This window comes from Petaurus breviceps, unplaced genomic scaffold (genome assembly GCF_028583685.1).
Source record: "Petaurus breviceps papuanus isolate PSGF00001 unplaced genomic scaffold, PetGlider_PUasm1.0 37, whole genome shotgun sequence".
Classification (NCBI taxonomy): Eukaryota; Metazoa; Chordata; class Mammalia; order Diprotodontia; family Petauridae; genus Petaurus; species Petaurus breviceps.
In genome coordinates, this window is record NW_027186296.1 from 93,626,819 (window position 1) to 93,647,087 (window position 20,269).

At 37.8% G+C, this 20,269-nt stretch overlaps 1 protein-coding gene across 1 annotated transcript in view; it reads left to right on the plus strand.

Moving 5' to 3' along the window:
- ENO4 (enolase 4) overlaps window positions 1-20,269 on the plus strand; it is a 37,445-nt gene that overhangs the window by 439 nt on the left and 16,737 nt on the right. Inside the window, exons 2-9 of the mRNA XM_069099042.1 lie at window positions 2,654-2,782; window positions 6,266-6,456; window positions 8,600-8,745; window positions 9,439-9,608; window positions 9,695-9,826; window positions 11,582-11,635; window positions 14,119-14,175; window positions 16,377-16,544. Of these exons, the coding sequence (XP_068955143.1) occupies window positions 2,654-2,782; window positions 6,266-6,456; window positions 8,600-8,745; window positions 9,439-9,608; window positions 9,695-9,826; window positions 11,582-11,635; window positions 14,119-14,175; window positions 16,377-16,544 (1,047 nt within the window). The remainder of the gene's footprint in view (window positions 1-2,653; window positions 2,783-6,265; window positions 6,457-8,599; window positions 8,746-9,438; window positions 9,609-9,694; window positions 9,827-11,581; window positions 11,636-14,118; window positions 14,176-16,376; window positions 16,545-20,269) is intronic.

The window sequence follows — 20,269 nt, forward strand, 5'->3', positions numbered from 1 at the left end:
TGTGTGTGTGTGTGTGTGTGTGTGTGTGTGTGTGTGTGTGTGTGTGTTGGAGAGAAGGGGGGGGTAGAGAAAGGAGCAGAGGGCAGGGGAAGGGAAGGAGAGAAAGATGTGTTTCTGGGGGAGGTGAAGTGTCTAATTCACATTAATATGGAGCTTTATATGAGGTAGATAAGTAAAAGTATTCCTATTTTACAGAGGAACAAACCGAGTCTCCAGAAGGTTAGGCGACTTGTACATGGGCTCATACTGAGCAAGTTTCAAGGCCAAATCCTGAGGGAAGTTCTGATTTCAAGTTCACTTTTTCTGCCGTTGCTCGGTGATGCCACAAGCTTATTAAAGGATGTGTGAACGTGACCAGGAAACCTTAGGCGTACATTTTAGTCTCGACTTCTTCCTTGCTAGCTGTTCGCTTTGGGAAGAGTCACTGAGCCTGTTAAAAAGGGAGATAATACTAACTTGGAAACTTACCTCACAAGGTTATGAGGATTATTAGATGAGGCAATGCTCTTTGACTGGTAAGTGCTTCACAAATGGGAGGCACTATCATTCTTACTTGAAAGAGGCACATTGGTCAAAATTACAGTTGCCAGGGTCCTAGCTCTGCCCACCTGTAGTTTATGAGACACAGGAAGGTGAAATTTAAAAAATAGTCATTGAAAATTGGATAGCATTATCTCTCTCCTTCAAATCAACAAGTGTTTATTGAGCTAGTGCTCAATAAATGTTTGATGATGAGAGATACAGTTTCTTGAAAAGAAATATAGACCCAAGGGAGCCCTTAAAAGTTATCTCCCCTTCATTTTACCCAGGAAGAAACCAAGGGGAAGGCAAGTAAAGGAACTTGCCCAAATTCAGGTGTAATGAGGGAACCAGAGCTAAAACCAAGGTCACTTTTTTTCAAAACACCAAGTTGACATAACATAGTTCATGCCCTACTGTAGTTTACACCATAATTGGGAAAAAAAGACTTTATATGTGAAGGATTTGGAGCCCTAACCAAAGTTAATCATGGCAAATTAAATAGTTGAATATATGGCACATAATATAAAATATTAAGATTTCAGAGAAGGAAAAGATCAGTTTTCAAACTTCTCCATTTAGATTGTAAACTCCTGGAGGAGAGAGACTGTCTTTTGCCTTTCTTTGTATACTCAACACAATACCTGGCATATAGTAGGTGCTTAATGAATGTTAGCCAACTGAGAACAAAGAAGGCTGTTGTGCTTAGGGAAGGCTCACAGTAATCATGGGACTAGGTTTGGATCTTGAAGAATGTTTAGGATTTGATAAGGAAGAAGACACTCACTAGGACTGTACAAATAAGGTACCCAAATGATTGCAAAACCAAAAGACAGTCCATTGAGCAAATGTACCCCAGCAATTTTCACATATTGGAAAGTAGGAGGCTTAAACTACTAAGGTCTCTTTTAGCTTTGTCTATAAACTACTTTTTTATCATGGTATATCTATAAACTACATTTTACCATGGTAAACGGGTTCTTTGGGGTATTTCACATGCTCCTGAAGTGTAAATAAAATCACTTAATATCAATGTAACCTTGTTTTGCTGAAGAGTAGAAATAAAAAAATGGATGCAATATAATTATTTTCTCAATCCCATATAATTTCAGTGAGCCCCCTACTCATTCTACAATATACATTAACCTTCAAAACTGTAACCAATGGAAAAAACCTTTAGATTATTTTCTGCTGTAGCATCTTCTCTGATACATTATAGTTATAGTATTTGTATGTATATTTTGTATACTTATATTGTTTGTTTTAGAATGTACATTATTGTTAGTTGTGCAGAATGTGATACTTTATGATATTACAGTAAATCAACAATGTATCATGAAGTGGGGTGTAGTTTTGCTTCTTAGGCAAATTACTTCCTCTCTTCCCCTTCCCTTCTAACTCTTATAATACCATTATGAGAGGAGGATAGTTTTCCTTCTTCATTTTGTGTACTCCTCTCTTTCCTCTGCAACCTGGTTTCTTTCCCATTGCAAATAAATGATACTTTAAGAGAACTTCCTACCTCAACTGCACTTTCCATCTTCAATCTCTTTTCTTGAAATCTCTCCAAATGACTTCTTCCTTCTCCACTTCCACAAAACTACTATTACTAAGGTTTCCAACAAACCCCTTTAATATCTAGGATTATTCATGGATTCATGGTGAGTGAAATACAGCTGCTGCATTTTTCTTCACCATTACAAATGTTAGATATCTTACAGAGAGCAATAGAAATTGGTTGACTCAGGATTCCTAGACAAAATTTATATGGATGATAACATTCTCTACTGCCATTTGACCCATGTATTTCAGACTGGGTATATTGGTTAGAGAATTAGGTTGACATTTGGGGTATACATTAAAAAATATCATGGGGCACTTTGTGTTTGTTCAAAATTCATCTTCCCATGCTGTCATGCTGTCTGAAGAGGCAGAGAGTGTTGGGATGAACTTGTATCTCTGTACCTGAGGGAAGAGTTGTTCCAGCCGAACTGTCATTGTCAAATTCAGGCATTATGAATTGAAGCTAAGAATAGGCTTAATACAAGCAGCAAAGTAAATTATATGATTGACACTTTGAGTAAAAGAAATTTGATATTTATAATTTTACAATGCTTATTTTTTTATTTTGAAGGCAAACTGCTTTTCAAAGCTTGCAAAGGCTCCTACCATATACAAAGTAGTAGGGAGAATAGTACTGGATGGCATGGGTCATCAGACTCTCAAAGTCGAAGTATTCTGCACAGTTCAAAACCAGGTTAAGGTATGGCTTTGCATGATTTTCTTTACTGTTGTTTTATTGTGCTTTATTCATGACAGTTCTTTACTGGGCTTTGGGTTTCAAGGTACTAATGGTAATTTATTTGAATTGCAAAATAATAATAATAATAATACTATTACTTTCCTTCTGTAACTACCTCCAATTTGTCTTGTATATATCTTGCTTTTATGTAGTTTTTTGCATGATGTCTCCTACTTTAGACTGTGAGCTCCTTGAGAACACAGACTGTATCTTTGTATCTCCAAATCTTAGCATAGCACCTGGCACATAGTATTAATAAATAGTAGCTGAGTGAACTAGAGACCAAATTGCCAACATTCACTGGATTATGGAGAAAGCAAGAGAGTTCCAGAAAAACATTTATTTCTGCTTCACTGACTACTAAAGCTGTGTGGATGACCACAAAATGTGACAAGTTCTCACAAAGATGAGAGTACCAAGATCATCTCACTTGTCTCCTGAAGAACCTGCATGGGGGCCATGAAGCAACAGCTAGAGTTGAACATGGAACAACTGATTGGTTTAAGATTGGAAAAGGAGCACTTTATTTATTTAACTTATATGCAGAGTACATCATGTGAAATGCCAGGCTAGAAGACTCAAAAGCTAGAATTAACGTTTCCAGGAGAAATGTCAGTCATCTCAGATATGCATGTGATACCACTTTGATGGCAGAAAGTGCAGAGAAATTAAGAAGCCTCTTGATGAGGATGAAAGAGGAGAGTGTAAAAGCTGGCTTGAAGCTTAACATAAAATATCTAAGAACTCAGCAACTGGTACCATCACTTTTTGGCAAATAGAGGGAGAAGAAATGGAAGCAGCATCAGCTTTTATATTCTTGGGCTTAAGGATCACTGCAGACAGCAACCATAAAATTAAGACACTTGCTCCTTGCATGAAAAGCTATAGTAAATCTGAATAGCATACTAAAAAGCAGAGACATCACCTTGTCCACAAAGGTCCATATAGCCAAAGCTATCATTTTTCCAGTAGCAATTAATGTATGACTGTGACAGTTAGACTATATGGAAAGCTGAGTGTTGCAGAATCAATGCTTTCAAATTGTGGTGCTGGAGAATACTAGCATTCAAGAAGAACAAATCAGTCAATACTTAAAGAAATCAATTCATGCTATTCACTGGAAGGTCAAATATTGAAGCTAAAGCTTAAATACTTGGGTCACATAATTAGAAGATGGGACTTGTTAGAAAAGACCTGATGTTGGGACAGATAAAAGGCAAAAGGAAAAGAGAATGGCAGAGGATGAGATGGATAGAGTATCATGGAAGCAATGAACACTAGCTTGGATAGACTTTGGGAGACAGTGCAGGACAGAAGGGCCTGGCATGCTATGATCCATGGGGTCACAAAAAGTCAGATGTGACTGAACAACAAATGTACATTGCCTCGATAATCTGTTGATTACCATAATTTTAAATATTTCTCCAGAAATCTGTCTGGAGCACTCAGAACTTATTCTTTGATTAGACCCGGAATTTGTTTCCTGGAGCTTTTTTTTTTTAATTTTTATTTTCTCAATTACAGAGTATTAGGAATTTATTATACCTACATTTCCCCAACCTAAACAACACCAGCAGCTTAGCCTAATATATTGTCCAGTTCTGTATGTAACATTTTGAGAAGACATTGGTAATCAGAAACATATCCAAAGGGGCATTAACACCCCCTTCTTTTGGTATAGACTTAAATTTAAGTATTTTAGGCACCTAACTGGTTTACTTTGGGTCTTGATACAGTAGAATGAAATAGTGGAAAGACCACTAGATTGAGAGTCAGAAGACCCACGTTGTACTCTCAGCTTTGCCACTGTGAGACCACCTTCCTTCCAGTTCCCTAACCTCACAACCTAGGTGTCATCTTCAGCCCTTCTCTCCTTTTCACTCCATTACATCTATCTGTTTAGTCTAGTCAATTCTACCTTTATAACATCTGTCACATAGGAAGGACCCTTTTCTGTCTTCTATCACCACCCCTTGTCCACACCTTCATCCCCTCACCCTAGGCTATTATAGTAATCTTCTGGTTGATCTCCCTGCCCCAAGTCTCCCCCCATTCCAGTAGATCTTCTGTGCAATTGTCAAGCATCTTCTTAAAGCACAGATCTGACTATGTTAATCCTCCCCTGCTTCCCCAATGCAATAAATTCCAGTAATTCCCTGTTACCACCAGGATCAAATATAGAATCCTCTGTCATTTAAAGTTCTTCATTACATGACTGCCTTTGACCTTTCCAGACTTCTTTCATCTTCTTCAATCCCACAAACTCTTCAAACAGGTGTCACTAGCTTGCTTACTTTATTCACACAAAGCAATCCATTTTTCAGTTCTTGGCATTTTCACTGGCTATCTCCCATGCCTGAAATTCACTCCTTCTTCACCTCTACTTCCTGATTTCCCTGAAGCCTTTCTCTTGTTTTTCCCAGTCCTTCTTAATGCTCATGCTTTTCCTCTGTTGATCATCTCCAATTTATTATGTATAGATTTTGTTTGTATGTCATTTCCTCTATTAGACTGTGAGCTCCTTGAGAGAAGGGACTGCTTCTTTTGACTTTCTTTGTATCCTCAGCACTTACTACAATGCCTAGGACATAATATAAATGCTGGTTGACTGACTGACTTTGGAGAAGTCATTTTCCTTCTCTGGGTCTGTTTCCTCCTTAGTAAAACGATTGATTTCTAAAGTCCTTGACAACTGTCATGTTCTATATTAATATAATCAGTACTATGAACCTAATCAAAGTATTGTACTATTGCTGTAAACTTTACATGGAAAAGGAGATCATTGATAAGAGCTATACTATTGTCATAAGCATTTTTTGGTGTGATAAACTTTTATACTATATTTAATACATAATTATTGTTAACAAAAAACTTTGCTTCTATCTCAGTTCTTTCTAGAACAATAATTATTATGAAATTTATTATTGTGTTAGAACCATAGATTGAAAGAAAGTGGAAAGGGGCTTTAGCACTCAACTATCCAGTCTCTCATTTTATAGACGGGGAAACTGAATTTCAAAGAAGGGAAATGAGCTGCCCAGTCAGAAGTTTGTGCCAGGCAGTGCTAGAACCAGGTCTTATGTATCTCAGACCAATGTTCTTTCCTCTACACCATGATGATAATACTAATTGATACCTAAAGGCACTTTGAAGCTGCAAAGCATTATATTTCTTTCTTCATTTCATCTTCTTAACAACCCTGAAAAATAATCATTGCAAGGAGCTATTAAATAATTAATACAGAGGCACTGATGAAATAAAAGGGTTAATTTAGTTTGGCTTCTTGGAACAAAATCACATTTTCTCTTTTTCTCCCCAAATGATGACAAAATATCTCAATGTTAAGATTAATTATTTCAAGAAGAAAGGGTGGATTTGTTCATTTCAGTAAGTAACATTTCTACAACTTAACTGGAAAATAAAATCAATTTGTATGACTTTCAGAGCATTACTTCTGCTGTCATCTCTTCTCACTTGGAAGTACTGGAAACTGCAATGCCTGAGGTGGTGGATGCACTAGAATTAGAACGGAATGAAGCTATCAGTGCGGCTGTGCAGTGGGTAAACGAGTCAATGACGGAGCTTCTGGAAGGACTGGAACCAACTCAACAGGGGGTGGTGGATCAATTACTTGCGTAAGTCTTGCACAGACAAGTGTCTGCTTCATTTTGGCTTCATGTGCCGTGGTAAAGGATCTCCATATTCTAAAGGGAGCTCCCTGAAGTCAGTTTAGGAAGGAAGTACTAAGTTCCAGAGTCAGAATTTGAACTCAAGACTTGTGACTGAACCCATTGCTTTTTCCATTACACCATACTTTTCATACATGCCATTCATTTATTTGACAGATTTGCTTGATTCTAATTCCAGGCTAGGTACCATGTTTGTTCTATGCTACCAAAATCCAGCCCCTCAATACTTCTGGACGAATCTTATAAAACTTGCTAACTGTTCTCCTTGCCTCTGGTCCCACTCCTCTCCATAGTTCTGTCAAAGGAATCTTTCTAATTCACTGGTCTGTTTATGTTAATCCTTTGCCCAAAGAATTCAGTGACTCACCATTAAATACAAGATCAAAGGAAAATTCCTTATACTGGAATTCAAAACCTATCCAGGTCTAGATCTTTCTTTCCTTATTCTATACAACTCCCCTCTATAAAATCTACATTCAGATTAGATTACTATTTTCTTCTCTGTCTACCTCAGTTTTCCCCATCTATAAAATGGGAATGATAATAGCATCTACCTCACAGGGTTTTTGTGAGGATAACAGAGATATTATTTGTAAAAAGCACTTAGCACACATAACACTTGGCACCTAGCATACACAGTTCCTGGCACATAGTAGGTGCTACATAAATGCATATTCCCTTCCCTTCTGCCTCTGTGCATTCAAACAGGCTCTTCCCTCACCTGAAATGAATTCCTTCATGTCTCCACTTTTTGAAATCCTTCTCTTACTTCAAGACCCAGTCCCACTTCCCTCCATGAAACTATTGCATATTCCCCCTCCCAGCCAAAATAATCCCTCTCATCCCAATTTCACCTATCACTGTCCTTTCCTACATATTCTGCACATAATACATATGTTTCCTACATATTCTACCTAGAATATTTGGCCTTATTTTCTACCTTTGTATAATGTGTGACATTATCCCATGAGTTTATAAGCTTCTTGAGGGCAACATATATCATTTCATCTATCTCCAGTACCTAGCATAGTTTGCTACAGGATAAGAAATGTTTAATTATAATGTTTGTTGAATAAATGAATGACACATAGGAAAAGCACAATAGGAGGGGTCAGAGAGTGAAGAGACATCAAATAAATGGCAAAGATGGGGCTCTCTCAGCCTCTATTTCCTCACCTATAAAATGGAGATGAATAATACTTGCAGTCCTTACCTCACAGATATTCTATGAACAAAAGATATAATAAACAATAAAATGTGGCATAGATGAAATGTTGTTGTTGCTACTTGAAAATATACCATCACATTTTGGAATGATTGTCACCATTTTTTACAATAATACAATAAGCAAATTAGTGAAGATAGTTTCATTCTTCTTTACTTTCTGCTTTTTTTTTTTGGAGGGGGAAGGCAGGGCAATTGGGATTAAGTGACTTGCCCAAGGCCACAGGGCTAGTAAGTGTTAAGTGTCTGAGGCCAGATTTGAGCTCAGGTCCTCCTGAATCCAGGGCCAGTGCTATTCACTGCACCACCTAGCCGTCCCTGTGGCAAAGACTATGGAGGCATTTGCCATTTTCTTCTCCAGATCATTTTACAGATAAGGAACTGAGGTAAACAGAGTTAAGTGACTTCCCCAGGGTCACATGAATAGTAAGAGTCTGAGGCCAGATTTGAACTCACAAAGATAGTCTTCCTGACTCTAGGCCTAGCTAGCACTCTATCCACTCTACTATCTTGTTGCCTATAAATTTCTCCATTTAAATAACACACACACACAAATAATTATTCAGATTAATGTCTTCACTTTTTTATTAAAATGTCATTTTTTTCAAACATTTCAAAAATAAGAATCTATGGAATCTAAGCATATATTTGATTGATTTAGGACCAAAGTTAACTTTAATTTTAAAACTTTCTTTTAGTGATATAATTACTAGCCTTGGAAATTCAAATGAGGTTTTTCTGAGGCAGTTAAAAAGTAGAGTTAATCCATGAAACACTAAATATGTCTCTGTTGGCAACTCTACTACTTGACAAAATTATATTCTTGAAAAAACTATTATAATGGAATGCTTTTGTCCCTATCCAGGAATTTTTTTGCAAATAAAGTACAAGAAGATAAAGAGAGTAAAGAATTAGAACTGAGCCTGGAACAGCCATTATCTTTAGGGTTTATTCCACCCCAATCATCACCACCGCCGCCACCACCACCTCCAAAGAGGAAAGGACAAAGAGGTTCGAGCTTCATGAATTCATGGAAGGTTCTTTAGCATTTGTGTGAAAAAAGAGGGGATAGGAGACTCTCTTGGTTCTTTTGACTTAGATTCTGTCTCCATGGTCACTTTGGGGCAGATCTGAGCTAGACTTTGTAACCTACCCATCATGGAATTATGTTTCGTCCTACTAAAGTGGCAGATCACCAGAAATCAGCTGTCTGTTCAAGGAGATTCAGGGAGCTGTGATGGGATTTCCTCCTCTCTAAAAGACTTTCCTTGGTTTACAAGCCATTAGTCTCCCCTCCTACTATCTTCTCTGCTCTTTCCCTGTAACCCCCCCGCCCAGATCAACAATAAAGTATGACCATCCTTGTTGGCAGACTAGAAACCCAGACCCTATTTGGGGGCAGGTCTCTAAGTGGGAATAAAATAGCTCCTTAGAAGGGAGCTTTCCTATGTTTGAGCATGTCCCCACTGGATCCCTGTCACACATTCATCTTTGCTGGTTTGCTCTCAAACAAATATGCAAGTGTCTAAATAACCCCCAAAGGCTATGCAAACTACCAATTATAGCTATAACAATATAATAATTGTTCCACTATAAAAAGGAAACATAAACACCTGACAAAACAATCAACAAACCAAAAAGGGTCAAGAAAATGCCTCCCATGACCACTTAGCTTATGTTTGTATCTCTTTTCCAATCTTCCAGGCAGGAAGGAGGCTATTCCAGAGAAACCAATACCACCAGCAGAGCCCCCTGAGCCCATACTCCATGGAAGTATGGCTATAGGGGCTGTATCATTAGCTGTGGTTAAAACATGTGCCACATTGACCAATACTCCATTGTATTTAAATATTGCATCACTGAAATACAAACAGGTCAGTATCTATTGCAGGATAAAGTTAATTGCATAGTCAGCAATGAACATTTTGTTACTCTTGTTTTCATGTGTCCCCATTTCTAGGAATCACCAAGAACACTGACCCTTCCATTATTGATGGTCACCATGCTCAGCTGTGGAAAGCCATCACCTGGAAAACTCAATCTGATGAAAGAAGTGATCTGTATTCCACACCCTGGATTAACAGTTCAACAAGTATCTCAGGCTGTCTCACAATTTTTATAGAAAAATACTCTTCTCATCAGTACATTTTTCTTTTAGGTCAGCTAGATTTATGGCCCCAAAGGTAGAGGAATTAAAGGAAAGAAGTGGAAAAAGCTTTCCGGAAGGGATGTAGTAAAAAGAAGAGATATCACAAAGTGGAACATGAATCAAAATTAGACCATCTCCATTTATTCATTTTATCAAATAGCCTACAAATGGAATATATGCTTCTAATCAGCCAATCTTCCCTAATACCTAATTATTTACTTAATAGTAATATTGACTGATTAGGGAAACTGGAGTTTGTTTATTAGTGGAAAGTACACTAGACTTGGGCAGCTAGGTAGTACAGTGGATAGAAAACTGGGCTTGGGGCCAGGAGGATCTGAGATCAAATGTAGCCTCAGACACTTACTAGCTGTGTGATCCCTGGCAAGTCACTTAATCCCTATTCACCTCAGTTCCTCATCTGTAAAATGGGGGACACACTAAAAAAAGCAAACCTGTCCAGTAGCCTTACCAAGAAAACCCAAAATGGGGTCAAGAAAAGTCAGACACTATTGAAACAACCGAATAACACAGTTTCTCTTTGGTGGTAGTTTGACCTTTTTGTGATGTTGCACACATCTATTTCATAGACTTTCACAACAGAGATGGGAATAATCAACCAACTAAAAAGCATTTATCAATCTCCTCCTATGTGCCAGACATATATGTGCTAGGCACTGGAAAATGGAAGACAAGAATGAAGCGGTCCCTGCCCTGAAGGATTCTCCACATTCTAACAGGGAGACCATGTGGCCAATAAATATATATAGAAAATATGTTTATATATAATAAACCTATGTAATATAATCATGCATAATAGTAAACATATGTAATATGTTTATAAAGTAAATACAAAGAATTTGGGGAGAGGGTGGAGAGGAGGAAGGGGAACACCGCAAAGTTAAATTGTGCAGTGGATAGAGACCTGGATCCAGAAATAGGGTGACTTGAGTTCAAATCTTGCCTCAGAAACTTAACAGTTTCTGGGCAGCTTAGGTGGTGCAGTGAGTAGAGCACTGGCCCTGGAGCCAGGAGGACCTGAGTTCGGATCCAACCTTAGACATTACACACACACACACACACACACACACACACACTAGCCATGTGACCTTGGACAAGTTACATAACTCAATTGCCCTCCCCCCCCCCAAAAAAAAAGAAACTTAACAGTTTCAGAAACTGTGTAACACCAAGGAAATCACTTCATTTCTAAGTTTACTCATCTGTGAAATGGTATGATAATACCTACTTCCCAGGATTGTTGTGAAGATAAAATGAGATAATATTTGTAAAGTGACTTATCAGTCTTAAAGCACTATATAAATGTGAGCTATGGATGTCACTGTTGTCATTGTCACCGTCATTGTTTATTGTAGCCAGAAAGACCAGGAAAGGTTTCCTGTAGAAGGTGGTTCTTGGGCAGTCTTGAAGGAAGCCAGGGACTCTTAAGAGGCAAAGGTGTGGTGGAGGTATATTCCAGAGTATGGGGATATATACAGTCAATACAAAGGCACAGGGCCAGGAGAATGGAGGAACAAGAAAGCCAATTTGGCTGAACTACACAGAGCATGTGAATGGCAGTAATGTGTTATGAGCAGAAATCAGAGCCTGTTTTAAAGTAGCTATATATTCAGTGTAAACTTTTCCATTCAAAATATATAAAAGTGCATTTTCTGAAGATCGTGATTTCATTTGCAGGGTATCACAATGCTTCTAGAAATTCAGAAACAAATTATAAAGATTATTGACAAAGTAAGTAAAAAGATTTAATTACTGCTTAATGTGTTAATGTATACTCATATACTTTCTAGTATCAAATCTGGCATACATTATGGAATTATATAGACATTATTCTGGAAAATGTACTGTCTTTTTTGCTGGGTCCTTTTGTCAGCTATGTTTATATATTGTCTAATGAGTGAGAGTCCCAATTCTAGTTTCCTATGGAAGTTTCACTGAGATTTCAAAGGGAAATGATCCCAATGCATAGCCTTGTCTGCCTTTAGAGGAAACAATTCTGTGACTCCATGACCCTAATGCCACTCACTGAATGTAAGAGGAAACTCTGGCCTCTGGAATATGAAGTAAAAATCTTCTGTGGGAGGGAATAAGACCTTAACCTGACTTTAAAATAATAATAATGAAGGAAAAGTACTCCTTTTAAGCCTTTGGAATGGACACTGATTTTGGGGGGCAGAGTCGTGCTTGAAACCTAGACTAAGATGCTCAGTAATAGCCACCATTTTCTTATTAACCATACTGATGAAATTAAAGACTTATTCCCCTTCCCCAAAAAATTTAAAAAATAAAATATTTGAATGAATAAATGTTGGATATCAGCAATGCAAGAGAACATGAAGATTCTCTAGTTCAGCTTACATAATTTTACAAGTGAGGAAACAGCCCCAGAAGAGTGAAATGATTTATATAAAGTGACAGAAAGTTGATGGTAGAACCAGGCCTAGTCTCCTGACCTCTGGAGAAAAAAAAGCATGCTTTTTTTTTCTTTTATACCATGCTTCTTTTGAAAGGAGATGTAACAAAATTCCAAGTGTTTAAACATAAAAATTATGACTATTATGTTACTTGACCAAATTCTTTTAAAAGAGGTTTTATAGGTTAGAATACTAACAATGCAGAGAGAAAAATGTTATTTTTAAAGGCATAAGGTGGCATCAGGTTTTTAAAAAATAGTTAAGCACATCCATCCATTAGTTCTTCATTTTAAATCCATTTTGAAAAATGGACTGGAGAAATGGAATATTTTCTGTGAGTAATGACTGTCATCAGTCACATTAAAGCTCAAATCAACACAAAGCATTTATGAAAATGAATGAAGGCACCAAAGGCATGACTTCTCTTTTCAAAGTGGAAAATGCCAAGTCTGGGACCATAGTTTATTGCTGTCACTATTCTTTGCTTCAGTTACAGAATGCTTGGTACTGATATTTTGGGCCAGTGGAGGTTGGTAGAGATAAGTGACAATCACATTTTTTCCCTTAGATTCACTCTTTCTAGATTTTTTTTTCTGGATTCCATAACTGCATGCACTACTCCATGAGGTTATTGAATGACTAATGCTTGCTAACGATAAGTTTTGTTTGTTAAGTTTGGATTTTGGTTTAACTTAAAAAAAATTCATCTAGCAAAAACATTCATTCTGGAACACATTTTCATATTTTTTTTCACTAAGTAAAGGATGGGAATCTGGTTATATACCATTATTGAACAGAAATTCAATGAATTGAGAGAAGGAAGCTATATGTTTTTGGTAATCAATCAAATAGTAATTGAGCCTCTACCAGGTGCATAGCACCACAGGGGAAGGGAAGATGAAAAGAACTAGATTTGGTGACATCCTGACCTGTAATCTTGTGTGCTTGTGCATGGCTATGTGGAGGTGACAATAGAAAGCAGACAGAGGATGAATGCTACATGTATACGTTTATAACATATGACTGTAAAAATAATACTTATTTTGTCAACAGATGGACCAGAACTCAATAATCTAAATGCATGTCTCCTTTATAGCAATCATTTCTGAAGGCTATATACTTATTCTAGTAATGCTTCCATAATTCCAGGTGCTTTTGGATTCCTTTTTTATAACTGCCTTTTTATAAAGCACACAAGACAACTATTCTCATTATTTTGTACTTATTTCTTGCTTTTTTGAACCTTAAGAAATTTTATCCAGGTTGATCATCCACCTTACCAAGTTAGGATCCAAAATGACTTTCTTGTGATTTGCCACCATCAAGGATATGGAAAAAACAAAACAATCAATCATATGTCATAGTCCCGGAAGATAATTCTTCAGAAGGACATGGCTGTATACTCCCACCTTATATGTATGTATATATGACTGTGGGTGATAGATGTGGTCACAAAGTTTGGACACCAAGGAAAACCTCTCACTCCCTATCGTATTCATTCCCAAATGACAGATACTCAGTCATGTGCCAAAAAAGTTTTGGGAGTCATTGACAAGAGTTCACACATATTTATTAAAAATGTTCTGCATCCAGTCTCTATGTAAAATTCCCATGGGTTACCTAAATAAAACCCTGATCCAAAAGATATAAACAGAAAAGTTGCAACACATATAGATAAAGCCTGTGGTGCTGTATCATTTCTGTGATGGCTTGGAAAGCAAATATGATGGTTGCTTCCACTGATATGTTTCTTTGAATCCCATATGATTCTTGATCAGTTTTCTTTCTCCTTTCTCACAGCCCCATACTCCAAAACCAGAGACCAAAAAAAGTCATAATGGAGGGAAAAAAGGTTCAGTAAGTAAATCAATCAATAAACATATATTAAGTGCCTACTATGCTGTGCTAAGCACTAATGAATTTGGATTTCAACCTTGTAAATTCTACAGATATATGGGCATATTCTTTACTTTCTTAAATTGAATTAACCAATGGTTTATCTATCTTAATTTTTTTAAAAAATAAAACCAGCTCCTAGTTTTATTTATTAGCTCAACAATTTCTTACTTTCATTTTTTATTAACCTTTCCTTTGTTTTTCAGGATTTCAGATTTGGTATTTAATTGGGGATTTTTAATTTGTTCTTTTTCTAGTTTTTTTTTAGTTACTTGTGCAATACATTGATCTGCTCTTTATTTTATTGATGTAAGAGTTTAGAGAAATAAATTATTCCTAAGTACTTGTTAGCTGCATCCCATACATTTTGGTATGTTGTCTCAGTTGTCATTCTCTTTAAAGAAACTTTTGACTGCTTCTATAATTTGTTCTTTGACCCAGTTAATCTTTAGGATTAGATTATTTAGTTTCCAATTAATGTTTAATCTGTCTTTTCACCACTATATGGGCATATTCTTGCAATATAAATATAACTACTAGAGTCTTTTGAAACTTGGGCCCTCTCCCAAGGCAGCCAATCTAAGTCCTGACAGGACTCTTACACATGTGTACAGTGCTTCACATGTCTTCACAAATATTTTATTTTTCAGAGATATCACCTTGCCTAATTAGGCTGCCTGCTTGTTAACACCAGCAGGCTGCTGGCTTAGTGAAATTTCAGAAAGTGGTGATGACTGTGTAAGTGAAAAAAGATCATTTCTAGAACTTCTACAAGTGAAGCACTTGCCCACTAGTAATTGATTCAGACTTATATCAGAGACAGCCAGGACTTAAATAAAATCCAGTACTATAGGGCATTTCCACCTGTCCTTTTACCTCATTGAGCTACAAAAACCATTTCAAAGACACTATTATGCCATGAATTCAAATTGGGTCAGGAAAGTCAAGGAGTAGCATCCCTCTTGTTGACAATGTGTAAATATAACAGCCAGAAATATATCTTATAATGAAAATTTTGCAAAAAAGATAACCTCTAGAAACTGGATATGTCGAGTCAGTAACACATTCAGATGAACTTAATTTTACTATTACATTCTCACGAAAAGGGAGGGTTCTATGTACTTTAAATAGCTCATTTCCACCAAAGCCAGCCAATTCTCTAACAAATGAAGATGACAACCTAGTGAGGTAGGTAGAGCAAACATTATTTGCTCTAATTTTCCGACAAGAAAACTGAGACTCCATGACATTAAGTGACCTGCTTGTGGTCCCCATACCTAGCATATGTTAAAACCAGAATACATACCCAGATTTCCTGACTCCATGTCTATCTACTACAACATGATACCTCATTTTAAACCTATTTATTGTGTGCTTTTGAGTATGACTGACTTATATTCCACTTGGACTACTCATTTGCAGAATTTAACCAGGCCTAAGGAGAGATCAGAACTTTTTATATACCTACTGTCATCTGGACTTGCCCCAATGAGTGGATCAGACCTCTACCAAAGCCCTTTTCCCCTCCAGGTCTTTCCCTACTGACTGCCTGGGGTCTAAAATCAAATTTCATAATTTCATCTCATTAACTTAAGACTTTGGTTTCTGTTAAAATTTAGGTCTCTGTGGCTAGAGTAACACTTTTTACTTGCCACCAATCAACCAATCAGTAAATATTTGCTGTGCTGGGCACTGTGCTAGAGATACAAAAAAGGCAAAAGACAGTGCCTGCCCTCCAGGAACTTACAATCTAATGGATGAGACAACAATTATACCATAGTATGAATGAGGATCACAAATCCAGGGTCCCACTAAAAGCATTTATAAGATATAGAATAGGAAAGTTCCAGTTCCCAGAATGAACTTTGCCCTTTGACAACTGAGGTATAGATGGTATGTACCATGACAGTGGATACTGAGAATCAGAGAAACAATACACAATATTCCCAGCTAAGCAGGGAAAATCCTGCCCACAGATGAATATGGAACTATCACCAAGTCTTCTACATCATTAAATTTAGAAAGTTAATGTTGGAGAGTCAGGAAGCTAGCTCCACATACCACCAGGAAAGTCAACTTTTCTAGGTTATGCCTATTTACAAAGTGTCCCTCTGCAAGATAACATGTTCTGTTCACACATACTGTTTTGGTTTGTCTTGTAGACACAAATAGTTGGCAAGCTGTCCTATATAGGTTGCTTGTCAATCAACTATGATACTATTGAACAGCCACTGCTCTTAATACAAGGAATCTGTGGCAACCTGGGACTGGAGCTAGGAATCAACTTGTATTTAGCCATAAACTGTGCTGCACATGAATTGATTGACTACGTAAGTTTTGCTTTTCGTATCTTCACATTTTTAGTCTCCTCCATTAAACTGGTGCTTATAAAAGATAATAATGTGTGTGGAATTAATGGTGGTGTGAGAGCTGTATTTATGATCAGAAGACCTGAGTTTCATTCTCTTCTCCATTATGTCCTAGCCATGGACTTTGGGCTTCTCTCGAGTATAGTCTCAAACTGGCCATTCAGTGTGTTATTCTGCATGTCACTTCATCTCTCTGGCTTCAGTTTCCCATTCTATCAAGTGAGGGGACTGGAATATAAGGATAATGTGTCTAAAGTGCTCTGAAAATCTTAATGTATTATGTAAATGTGAGCTATCATTATTTATCATCATCATCATTAGAGCATCTCCAAGGTCACTTACTTTTCTAGAATTCTGCAGCTGTGTAACTCAAGTCCTTGGGAGTTCAAGAGTGGACATCATTTCTCTGAAGTGATTCCCAGCTATCTTCCCCTTACTCCAGTGTCTCTGTGAAGAAGTGGTCCTTATCCTTGTCAAGGCCAATTCCTCTATGGGTGTCCTTGATCCCATCACCTCCTACCTCTCTGGCAGATTCCCCCCCCCCTAAAATGCTCTGAAAATCTTAATGTACTATGTAAATGTGAGCTACCCTCTCTCTCTCTCTCTCTCTCTCTCTCTCTCTCTCTCTCTCTCTCTCTCTCTCTCTCTCTCTCTCTCTCTCTCTCTCTCTCTCTCTCTCAACTTCAATCTCTTACCATCCACTTCTTTCTTGTTTCCCTCCTGCATAAATATACACTTAAGTCTCCTTCATCCTTTCAAAACAAAACAAAATTCATTAGATCCAACCATCCCCACTAGTTGTTTTCCTGCATCTCATATCCCTTTATCAGCCAAACTTTTATTTTTTTGGTAGGCAAGACAATTGGGGTTAGTGACTTGCCCAAGGTCACACAGCTAGTAAGTGTGTCAAATGTCTGAGGCCAGATTTGAACTTAGGTCCTCCTGACTCCAGGGCCGGTGCTCTATTCCCTGTGCCACCTAGCTGCCCCTCTCAGCCATACTTCTTGAAAAAACTCATTTGTACTAGCTGCTTCCACTTGTTCTCTCCCTTTCTTCTAAACTCTATGAAATCTGGCTTCTATCCTCATTATTCAACAGAAAACTCTTTCCCCAAAGTTAGCAGTAGTCTCTTAGTTTCTGAGTCTAATGGTCTTTTTTTATTTCCTCATCCTTCCTGACTCCTCTGTAGCACTGGACACTGTTGACTACTCATTCCTTCAGAATACTCTCTCCTTTCTGGGTTTCCATGACATTCCTCTTTCCTACTTTATTTCATTTGGTTTACTGCACTTTGATTTTTCTCCCACTTAGCTGTCCCTTTTCAGTCTCCTTCACTGGGTCTTTGTCCATATCACAGCTTATTAACTGTGGGTACCTCGAAGATTCTGAGTCCCCTTTTCTTGCCATAATCTTTAGCTTAATGAGCTCATCAACTCTCATGGACTCAATTATTATCCACATACAGATGATTCTCATCCTTGCTAGTACAAACACTAACCAATTATTAACTTCTACCAATGGACAAAGAAGCCTTAGATTAAGCAATTGTACCCCAGACTGCTCTGCTCCCAGTCCAGCCTATTCCTGTGGGATGTGACCTGGCAGCTGTTTCTCCAGGGGCTGCAGATCCCACCTCATCAGTAGCCACAGCTACTGAGGACCCAGAAAAGAAAGTTCTGGGCCCCCAAAGTCCTTGGCACTGTCCTGTGGTTCAATATCAGAAGTCGACATTGTTTTATCAGTGGAAATTACATTTAAAAAGGCAGATTACCTGGGGACCTTTCTGTCTGATTTGGAACTGAAACACTTGCATCTGTTAACTTCTCTTTTAAAAGGTAAGCTTCTCAAGAGAAGTGATTGTCATCACCTTTCTACTTGTACCTCCAGTGCCTTGAATAGTCATTGCTGATTTTTTTCATTTTTCATTCATTCATTTATTCATCTATATATGCGGCCCTAAGTGTCCTTCATGATCCCCAGTTCCATACCAACAAATGATTATTAAACATTTCAAACTGGATGTCCCATAGGCATCTCAATCCGAATATGTCCAAAACATAACTCAGCAGCTTCTCACCCCCCCCCCCCCCCCGCCATTGCCTGCTTTTCCTCTGAACTTCCTCATTACTTTTGAGGATTTCATCATCTTTCTGTTCCCAGAGATGCATAACTGTTATGTCATCCTGGATTCTACTCTCACTGCGCCCTCATATATCTAACCAATCATCGAATTGCATCATTTTCTGTCCCCAAAACATCTCTTCCGTATGACTCCCTTTTCTCCATTTCCCACCTCACATCAAGCCCTCATCACCTCTCACCTGGATTATTGCTATAGGCTCCTAATGTCTATCTAACCTATCCTAATCCTTCTTATATGCCCCCTTCTCTTACTCACATGGCCACCACTCAAAATCAGACACTCATCTCTTGTATGAACTATTGTCATCGCTTTCTAATTGGTTTCCTTTTCTCAAGTCCATTCTCTACATGGCTGCCACTGATTTTCCTAAAGCTCAGATCACACCATGTTACCCCTCCTACTAAATAAACTCAGATGGTTTTCTATTACCTCTAGGAAGAAATACAATTTCTCTGTTTGGCATTTAAAGCCATTCGCAAGCTGGTACCAATCTACTTTTTCTGGCCTTATCATGCATTACTCCTATGAACACACCCTATGGTCAAGCCAAACTTTATTTAAAACAAAATAAAACCAAACACTTACCTATACACATGATGCTGCCAGATCATTTTGAAAATATTCTTCCTAGGAGGAGCCCTTTTTTGTCCCCAACTCCTGATATGGTCAAAATTTAATGTTACCACAACCACTTAAATGTTCTTCCTACTTCTTATGGCTGTTAGAGCTTTTTTGAATGAAGTTTATGTTTCCATCTTGTTCAAAGCACTATATTAATTTCTAAAAGGAAATTATCCTGGGGATTTCTGCTGTAGGATTATAGCTCTTAATGGCCTTCTTGCTGTTCTTAACATGGAACATTCCTCTGTCTCTGTGCCTTTGCATTGGTTCTCCCCCTGCTGCAATTCTCCCTCTCCTTAACTCTGCCTCTCAGAATCTCTGGTCTCAAGATTCTTCAAGCCCCACCTTCTGCAGGAGGTCTTTCAGGTACCCCAGTTATTAATGTCTTCTGTTCTAAGGATCCCTCATATTTACTTTGTACATGTCTACTTGTGTTTACATTTTCTTCCCCAATGTAATGTAAACCTTGAAGAATGGTACCATGTTTTCCTTTTTTTTTTCCTTTCTTGTATGTCTAATGCATAGCACAGTGTCTGGCACATAGAAAGCTCTTAATAAATGCTTCCTGATTAACTGATTTGATAATATATGTCTGATTCAGTGCAGTGATGCACATCTATAATCCTACTTCTTGGGGAGGCTGAGGTTTGCCCATCTCAGGAGCCCCTGAGTTCTGAGTTGCAATGAGCTATTACCAATCAGATGTGCACATTAAGTTCAGAATTTAATATGCTAAGCACTTAGCAGTGGGAGGCCACCAAGTTGCTTAAGAAGGGGTAAACCAGGCCAAGTCATAAATGGAGAAAATCAAAGTTCTTGTTTCATTCAATAATGGAATTAGGCCTGTGAATTGTCCTTGCATTAATAATTCTTGGTGAGATGGGGACACCCAGTCTTTAAAATACATAGCTGAACATAGAAA